Source organism: Falco peregrinus, chromosome 7 (genome assembly GCF_023634155.1).
Source record: "Falco peregrinus isolate bFalPer1 chromosome 7, bFalPer1.pri, whole genome shotgun sequence".
In the NCBI taxonomy this organism is placed as follows: Eukaryota; Metazoa; Chordata; class Aves; order Falconiformes; family Falconidae; genus Falco; species Falco peregrinus.
Window position 1 is genome coordinate 63,232,011 of NC_073727.1, and position 9,180 is coordinate 63,241,190.

The 9,180-nt window shown below is 44.4% G+C and overlaps 1 protein-coding gene across 1 annotated transcript; it reads right to left on the minus strand.

The window, feature by feature from the left end:
- Window positions 1-1,555: 1,555 nt before the first annotated feature.
- RRM2 (ribonucleotide reductase regulatory subunit M2) lies at window positions 1,556-7,674 on the minus strand. Its single transcript, XM_055809878.1, has 10 exons — window positions 7,518-7,674; window positions 7,366-7,443; window positions 6,995-7,126; window positions 6,760-6,876; window positions 6,141-6,274; window positions 5,147-5,241; window positions 3,641-3,774; window positions 3,106-3,210; window positions 2,855-2,968; window positions 1,556-2,473 (listed from the first exon to the last, which is right to left on the minus strand). Exons 1-10 carry the CDS (start codon window positions 7,626-7,628, stop codon window positions 2,321-2,323), a joined length of 1,173 nt encoding a protein of 390 aa, XP_055665853.1. The 5' UTR covers window positions 7,629-7,674; the 3' UTR covers window positions 1,556-2,320.
- Between the last annotated feature and the right edge of the window lie 1,506 nt (window positions 7,675-9,180).

Genomic DNA, 9,180 nt, shown 5'->3' on the forward strand with positions numbered 1-9,180 from the left:
CCATGTCTACAGTATCTATTACCCTGTAAGAGCAATGCTTGGCTAGAAGGGACATTCTTCCTACCTGCCATTACAAATGATTACTCTGCCATGTCAAATCCATTCTGAGCAGTTCTTTATATTAAGTTGAAGACAGAGTTCCAGTACATATCTCCAAAAATTAAGGAGAACAAATTAAAGCTTTCTGCCCTAATAATTCTCACGTATTGATCCTCGGCACATACTAAGGATCTAGTGGGAAGAGAGTGCTGTAATATAGCTATATCCTACTCTTACATTAGAGAAGTCTTACCCTTTTTCTATGTCAAGTACATAAATTAACATACTTTAATATAAATTAACACCGCTATGTTATACTTGGATCCAAAGTGACCTCAGTACATTATTAGTCTCACTTATGCTCTAAACATAGCCTTACACCACGAGTGCTGATGCCTCGCACCAGACTTAGTTTGATCAAAGCTTTGACAGCCAAGAGAAGCCAAGGAAAAGCACAAAGCCCCATTTGCTGCAGCTGGTATTTAGCCAGAATCCTGCCTAACTAAAAACGAGCATTACATTTCATTGTTTCAAAAAGTTGTCTGGCTATCCCAACTTAACACATCCCTGTTCCAGTTCCCAATATATTAATCTCTGACCACTGCAATCACCACCAGCAGTGCTGCAGGGGCATTAGAGCACCATCTGTTAACAGTCTTATATCTTCTACTTTGAATTCCAGACTTTGAACCTTGGGATTTTCCAATTATTTACATTTCTCTCCCAAGGACAGCCTTGGAAACTTGCACATCCTCCTAGCTTGAGACACCCAAGGGAAGAACAGTCACACACCACCTTCAGTGCAATCAAGAGCGAAGGAGCAAAAGCCAGCAAGAGGGTTAATTCTATATGAAGGCAGCATCTCTCAAAGCAGCACTATATATACGCTATACTTCAGAGGGAGCACTTTAGCAGGAAGCAGTAAACCCCAGTATTCTTTCCTTTCAAGGAAATGCTTTGAGTTCTGTAAAGTTTATTTTCCATACCAGCTACACTTGAGGAAGAAGGGCAGACTTGCAGGACAGTCTTTGTTAGGTGTTAGATGGAAGAAACTCCTTTTTGTACATCAAAGCAATAGCTAATTTCAGTCTATCCCATTGTTATTTTACCTCACTGCAGATAATTTGCAGGAAACTAACCCAAGACCACAGGGAACTCCTTCACTGACCATATGCCCTTACCAAAGTTATATTAAGCATACCCATTCCTGTGGCTCCATGTTTAGCATGGAGTAACAATGTCATAAAGATGTACTTTTTTCACTACCGTTATGTATTAAAACCAAACCCTAACTGCATGATGCGGAAGCTAATACTGAGCCTGAATTAGCTGAATTTACCCTAAACCACCATCCATTTGATACAGTCAATCTTAAAGCCAAGTACAACAATTTCACTTGACATCTACTAACCACATGACTACACAGTTACTTCCCACAAAACTTACATTTGCTTGCAATTCAGAAGGAAATTATCACACAGCTTTATCCGTTGCAGCACTGAAGCCAGTACAACCCTCAATTCAAACAGCTCTTTATTATATGAAATACTGCTCCCAGATAAGGAAAAAACTCAGTCCAGAAACCAGCTATATGTTATTTCTCAGCAGCCAAGATATCCAACTCACTAAGTTCTTCACCTTCCATACCACGTTTCTTCCTGTTCCCTTATAGTTTGATTCGCAGCACCATTTTTAAGTTACATACCCAGAAAGAAGCACAAGTCATAAAAGGTTAGGTTGCAAAAGTCTAAAGATTTAGACTTGCATTTTACTGTTCTCAAATATTACAAGAGTTTATTTTCAACAGTAAAGTGCCAGGTTTATGTACAAACTATTAAAACAATAGTGAAAAAGGTAAACTTAAAACCTGCTAAGAAAGCAGGGAGGTCATGTAGTTGCCTCCAGAGTTTTCTACAGAGTATTCAGCAAATTTAACACTAGAATTGCTCAGCTGCTCCTTTTTCTGTGGGAAAAACAGCAGAAGCTAGTGGTCGCTGCCCATAACCTCCTGTCTTGCAGAAGGTGCCCTTATCTTCAACAAAATGGAGTAGCATACGTTATAAGAGACACACCTAAACATTCTATGAATTATCATTGGCAAAGCCTAGTAAAAAGGTATTTTACTGCTGGAGCTACACTAGCCTCCTGAAAAGTACCAACATCACCACACTTTAGGAGTGGGATTTCAGTACAGCAATCAAGTCACACTGTGACTCAATATATTTAACATTTCCCTATAAACAGGGGAGCACACACTCTAACTTATATGGTCTCAGTTCATTTAGAAGTCTGCATCCAGGGTGAAAGAGTTGTCTGTGGACTTCGACATAACTCCCATTCTCTGATATTCACCTACTCTCTTCTCAAAGAAATTGGTCTTGCCTTCCAGAGAGATGTTTTCCATGAAGTCAAAAGGATTCTCTGCTTTGTAAATCTGAAATGCAAAGGCAATTCAGGTTACACTACAGGTACACACATCTTGAATATGCGAGAGCATTAAGACTCCTTCCAGCTGATCTCTAATGACATCAGCAGGCTTACTACATAGCAAACAAAAATCTGTGCCCCAGGCCTTTTTTATTGCATTCATTCCTGTCTCTTAGCTGCAGTACACAAGCACAGTGACTCTTGCATAGCGTTTTTTCCATAGTATCCTTTAGCTTTTCTTTCTGTGGGTCTCCAAAGAGGATCGAGCAGCAGGACCGCTAAATGTTTTTACAAGTTATACCAATACTGCTGCAGCCATTTCAGGATGTGGGTTTCTGGACGAAGTAATTATCTTTTCCCCATGAAAGATTCAGCGTATTGGTCTTACCTTGTTAAATCCCAGTTCCAGCATAAGCCGGTCTGCTACAAACTCTATGTACTGTTTCATTAAAGTGCAGTTCATGCCAATCAGCTTTACAGGCAGTGCCTCCGTCAAGAATTCCTGCAGATAATAGAAGCACTTTACATACAGAAACTGGTATTCACATTCTGTACTGTCTAGATTAATTTTGTACCCAACAGCTCCCCAGCTTTCTACTTAATTGCTATCAAGTTCCTAAACAAGGAGCAGACAATTACCTGTTCTATGAGAACAGCATTCATGATTATTTCCTTTACTCTCTCCTCTGATGGTTTGTGTATCAAGTGCTTGAACATGAGGCAGGCAAAATCACAGTGCAAGCCCTAGAAAGAAGTTTTAGAAAATTATTTCAGGAACACTGATTTAAAAGAGCCACTCAAATCAGTAGCACAGAATAAATGGCACCATCTTGGCACCCGTCACATTAGTATTACCTACAGACAACTTTTTACTTAACCAGGAGGAGGTATACGCAAGTTCAGCCAGTACTAGTTGCACTTGCTCCAAATGGCAAGGTATACCGAGTGCAAGAGTCTGTGAGAACCCTTAACCTACCTTAGAGAAAGTAAAACACTAAATTCATTCAGTCTCTCCTGCAAGATCCACAATGACACATGCTTAAACACTTCAGTGAGCTTTACAGACTGCCTGTTTCTACACATACTCCTGTTAAAATACAGGCTGCACCCAAGTATCATTACTTTGACCTACTGTGGCACATTACAATCTTAAACACTAGAATTTGATTCATACCTCATCTCTACTGATTAGTTCATTTGAAAAAGTGAGTCCAGGCATTAATCCTCTTTTCTTCAGCCAAAAAATTGATGCAAAAGAACCAGAAAAGAAGATTCCTTCCACTGCTGCAAAAGCTACTACACGCTCTCCTGTCAAGAAAAGATTGATAGTAATATCACAGAGAAAACCTAACAGGATTAATACTCAGAAGTTGCAAGTAGACCAGCAAACTGCATTCTCCAAGGCAAGTTTCTGCTCAAGTCTGCTAAGGCCTGTCCTTAAAAACTATTGCAGTAAAGGCTTTCAGTCGTGAAGCAGACCTTTTAACATGAGAGGAAGTAAAAACCAATTGGAGTAGCTACTAAGTAGCTGAAGCCGAGACTCCTTCCCCCAGGTTATCCATCAACACCACCCTTTTTCAAAGGCTGCACGATGAAAATAAAAGGAGTTATTTTAGCAGCCGGTTTAAATCAGTGTCTGGTTAAGTAAGGAACTTTGGCCATGAACGCTCTAATGCTAGTGAAATAATGATCTGTACCATCTCATCTCTCCTTTTAAGTGAGACATCGAGAAACAGTAAGACAGTAGAGTTACAGCCTCCAACTGCACAGCTTGTATCCAAAACAGTGCAGCCAGCAGGACAAGGGAGATGACCATCCCCCTGTGCTGGGCACTGGTGAGGCTGCACCTCAAATCCTGTGTTCAGCTTTGGGCTCCTCACTGCAAGGGAGACTTGGAGGGGCTGGAGCGTGTCCAGAGACGGGCAACAGGGCTTGTGACAGGACCGATGAACAAGTCTTATGAGGAGCAGCTGAGGGAGCCAGGGTTGTTTAGCCTGAAAGAGCCAGCAGCTCAGGGGTGACCTTACTACTCTCTACAACCACCTGAAAGGAGGCTGCGGGTAGGTGGGAGTCAGTCCCTTCTCCCAGATAACTAGTGACAGGACAAGAGGAAACTGCCTCAAGCTGAGCCTGGGAGGTTTAGATTGGATGTTAGGAAAAAATCTTCACTGAAAGGGTGGTTAATCATTGGAGCAGGCTGTCCAGGGAGATGGTGGAATCACCATCCCTGGAAGTGCTTAAAAAGCATGTAGATGCGGTGCTTAGGGACATGGTTTAGTGATGGACTTTGCAGTCCTGGGTTAACAGTTTGACGTCATGAACTCAAAGGTCTTTTCCAACCTAAGTGCTTCTATGCCTGCTGGAGACAGACTGCCAGTACAGTTTTGGACACGTGACAGCAATTTACAATTTGATCATATAGCCAGGCATATGCGTATCACTACATGAGCTACCATTATTCAAAATGACAGCAATTTTGTAAAGATTCATGTCATTAGCTCATTTGCAAGACAAAAATTGTTGTCTTCATCTCCAGAATTATACTAGTATGTTACACTGGAGAGCATATACTCTCCCTGTGACAACAATCCCTGTGAACTGTGAAGTCTAGAGAAATGGTGGTTTCCCTGTTTTTTAGGAAAAAAATTTCCCTTTTCTTCCAATAGATTTACGTACTCACCATATGTTGCCTTCCTGTCCCCAATCCAGCGCATGGCCCAGTCAGCCTTCTTTTTAACACACGGTAACGTTTCAATGGCATTAAAAAGAAATTCCCTGAGAAAGATAAAATACATCAGGACTGGACATCAGCAAAACTAGTACAACAAGCATTCACTGTCATAGGTGGCCTTGTTCACTTAGAAGTGGTCTGGACCCTCATCCTGATATTTAAGTCTCCTTCCCCATCATAATTTGCACCAGTCTAGCTGTATTTATAGCCAACTACCTTTTCATCACCTACACATCACACTAACACCAGTTCACATGAATTCCTATAACAGTATCAAGAGGAACAGTTTCATCAAGCGTTAACACTTGAAACAAGGCTTTCAAAACCACAGAACCACTAGCCTCCACTTCCCAGTGGCAAGGCACCAGAGCTCTCATGTTAGCAGTTCTGCCTTAACCATTTCTATTCAGAGATTCCAGTAATGTAAATGACACAGTCAGCTTTCTACAAAGTAGCAGCTATTAAGTATACCTAGACTGCAAATTGCACTGCAATACCACATGAGATTTAACCCAACACTGCACTGGTCTGATAAGACAACACCAGAACTGAACACTGGTGTTTAGCTCCAAGACCCCATTTCTTGATTTTAATCTATAGTTTTCATAGCAAGACGAATTTTTTCTATATAGCTTTCTAATAGGTGAAGGGATCCTCCATGATTTAATACACTCACCTTATTTGACTGCTCCACCTTTCAGTTTCACTCCTTTATTTTTCAGTATTAAAGTGGTTTCAGCTTCACTCTTATTCTAATAAGCTCTTGCTGATACACTTCAGAGGACAAAGGTATTCTGAAGCAAAGCTGCTCTTAAGAAACAGTAGTATTTCACATAAATCTAGTTTAAATCCTAGTTAACCTTAAAGTCGGAGTGACTGACATGCATCATTTAAATATCAACACTTAAGAGGTTTGAATTTTTCATCATCAACTAATACAAACCTCTCCTTAGAATCTTTAATGTAGGTGTCAATAAGAAGACTGTACATTTCTGAATGTATATTTTCCATTGCGATCTGGAAGCCATAGAAACAGCGAGCTTCTGTAATTTGTACTTCTTGACTGAACCGCTCCACCTAGAGGAAATAAATGAGTGTTTGCACAAGCATGTATAACAAATTTGCAGGTTCGAGGCATTGATGCTGTAACAGGCTCTTGCTTAGCCTACAGAATACGCTTTCAGATTAATTCCAGACATGTGTATTCTTAACAACAATATGAAGAGCAATAGCCCCTTCACAGCTCCAAATCCCAAGAGAAATGGCAAAGCTTACTAGTTTTACTTATCCACCATTAGGGAGAAGAGAGCCGAGAAGGTGGCAACATAAGAAGGGCTCCAAACTAGCCAAGTATTGCCATAAAGCAATGCTCAGTGCAACACGGGGACTGGGCAAGCTTCTGGATTACAAAGGCAACCCCAATTTGCCAATTAGCTCAACAGGTAACGCCACATGATCCAACAAACAAGCTAGATCAGGCAACAAGTGTGTCAAACATGCAGTTACCTGGTTATTCTCCCGTTCGAGGGACATATCTATGAGGACTGTTTAAACACACTTACCAGGTTCTCGTTGACAATGCCATCGCTGGCAGCAAAGAAGGCAAGGACATGAGAAATGAAGTACTTCTCCTCAGGCTTCAAGGACTCCCAGTGCTGGAGGTCTTTGGAAAGGTCCACCTGAAACATCACCAGAAGCAGCGACGATATAAACGAAGAGGCGGGGGCTCCAGGTAGGCGGCCCGTTGCCGAGCCCGGGGCTCCCCCCGGCACAGGCCGAGGCCGCCCGCCCCCTCACCTCCTCCGCCGTCCAGAAAGAGGCCTCGGCCTTCTTGTACATCTGCCAGATGTCGTGGTACTGGATGGGGAAGATGACGAACCGGCGGGGGTTGTCCCGCAGCAGCGGCTCCTCCTCGTCGCCCGGCGACACCTGGAGCAGCGGGGTCGGGCTCGCCTCAGCCGGGCCGCGCCGGGGGCGGGGCGGCGCCAGGCCTTGGCGGGAAACAGGGAGGGCAGCGGGCCGGGGGCAGCCCCGGGAGGGAGGGGGGCGCGGGCGGAAGGGAGAGACGGGCCGTAGGGGCCGGCGCAGCGGGACGGGGGCCGCGCCAGCCGCCGGAGAAGGGGAGAGGGGAGAGGAGCGGGCGCGGTGCCCGGGCGTTGCGCACTCACCGGCTTTCCGTCGCCCTCCTGGAGGATCCTGCGGGCCGCCTTGCTGGCCAGGACGCGGGCGCTGCTGAGCACGGGGGGCTGCGGGGAGAGCGGCAGGGTGAGAGCCTGCCGCACTCCCGGGCGGGGAGCCGGCGGGCGGGGCGGGCGCTCACCGTGTTCTCCTTGTCGCTCAGCGCCAGGCTTTTCATCGGCGACAAGCTCTTCATGGGCGACAGGCGGGGCTGGTCGTGGCGGGCAGCGAGGGGGGCGCGGGCGGACAGCATGGTGACGGCGGCTGGCACGGGGCGGACAGCAGCGAAAGCGCGGCGTCTCCGCGCCGCCCCTTTATATTCCCTTCGAACTTGGCGCCAGAACGCCCGGCTGGCCACTCACAGCTCGCCGCCGCCCGCCCCCGCGCCTCTATTGACCGGTGCGGCGGCCGGGGCCCCGCCTCCCGGTGCGGCGGCGGCGGGAGGGGGAGAGGGAGAGAGCGAGCGCGAGCGAGCCCTGCCCTTCGCTTTGGCGCCGGCGGGGCGCGGAAAAGGCGGGAGAGCGCGGGGGCCCCGCCCCTCTGTCCCGCGCGCGGCGCGGCGGTGAGGAAAGCGCAAGCGCAGCCCGGCGGCCGTGCGGCCGGCGCAGCTTCCCGGGGGGCAGCACGTACATGCGTTTGTGCACACATCTAAATAGGTAAAGCAGTTTGAGGAGTGTTTCTCCCTTATATAATGTGGCTTCTCAGCAGAAAGAGAAATGAGTCAGTAATATGTGCTGTTGCTCTTTCTGCATGAATAAGGTCATATTTCCACCATTCTTTACCCTCTTCTTGCCTGAAATATTCAGTGCTGTCATTTCAATACCCAGACCGTTAAATCTAATCATTAGAAATTACTAAAGACATTTTTGTCTGAGACAGTGTTTGAGTGATTGTCACATCAAATCCCTAATTATTGTCCAAGTACACATCACCAGTATATTGCTACTCCAACATAACTCAGAATTGAAGGAGTGTAAAGTGACAATATTTTTTTTGTCAGTTGAGGAAGATATGGAGAAAAAGCTTGCATCAAGATGCAAACAGAACAGTGCTTCATTCACAAAACACCTGATGATACGCTGACGTCCCTCCAGTTTGTGCATCTTTGATGAAAATTAAAACACAACATTTAAATACTGTTTCTCAATACGTATCACTGAAAATCTGATGACATTGAAATCCTTACAACTATGAGAACACAGACTGAAAAGTTGTCCGAATTTATTTAGCCGGAGCTAAATCTTTAAAATTTTACCAACCAAGATGTTCAGCAACAAATTTAAAGTGCCTGAGCTTTCTGGAAAAAAAAGTATTCAAAAAATGTATACCATAATTGTAGGCAGATTTAATCTCATTGGAAAGATTATTCGTTTCTCTGCCAGAGAAAATAAAAAACATTGAGATACCAATAATTAAAGTTTATGCCTGTATCCACAGTACTAGAAATTGTTCAGGAAAACCAAAAATAATAAAAAACTCAAAGTGAATATAACAGTAAAGAAAAACAAGATTCACATAACAATGGTTGCAGTTTTGGCATGCTCATGTAGGACAGAAAGATCTGAAACCTACTCTTCATTTGAGCACTCATGACACAGGTTGTTTTGGATACTGAAGGTGATTGTATAAACCTGTAAACTAGTAAGAATTGTGGGATCATGGAGTAGACTTAGACTAATATCTAAGGAATAAGGGTATCTGAAAGTAAGATATTCTCAGAACAACTGCCTGAATAACCTTGGTTCAGGACTACAGCTAAAATTCATGGACAACACAGAAGAAGAAATAAATCCAAAACACATTAA

Coding starts and splice junctions, on each gene's coding strand:
- RRM2 (XM_055809878.1), bottom strand. CDS start 7,628: ATGCTGTCCGCCCGCGCCCCCCTCGCTGCCCGCCACGACCAGCCCCGC. Junction 7,444..7,517: donor TGAGCGACAAGGAGAACACG/GTGAGCGCCCGC, acceptor CTCTCCCCGCAG/CCCCCCGTGCTCAGCAGCGC. Junction 5,242..6,140: donor ATTAAAGATTCTAAGGAGAG/GTTTGTATTAGT, acceptor TATCTTTCTCAG/GGAATTTCTTTTTAATGCCA.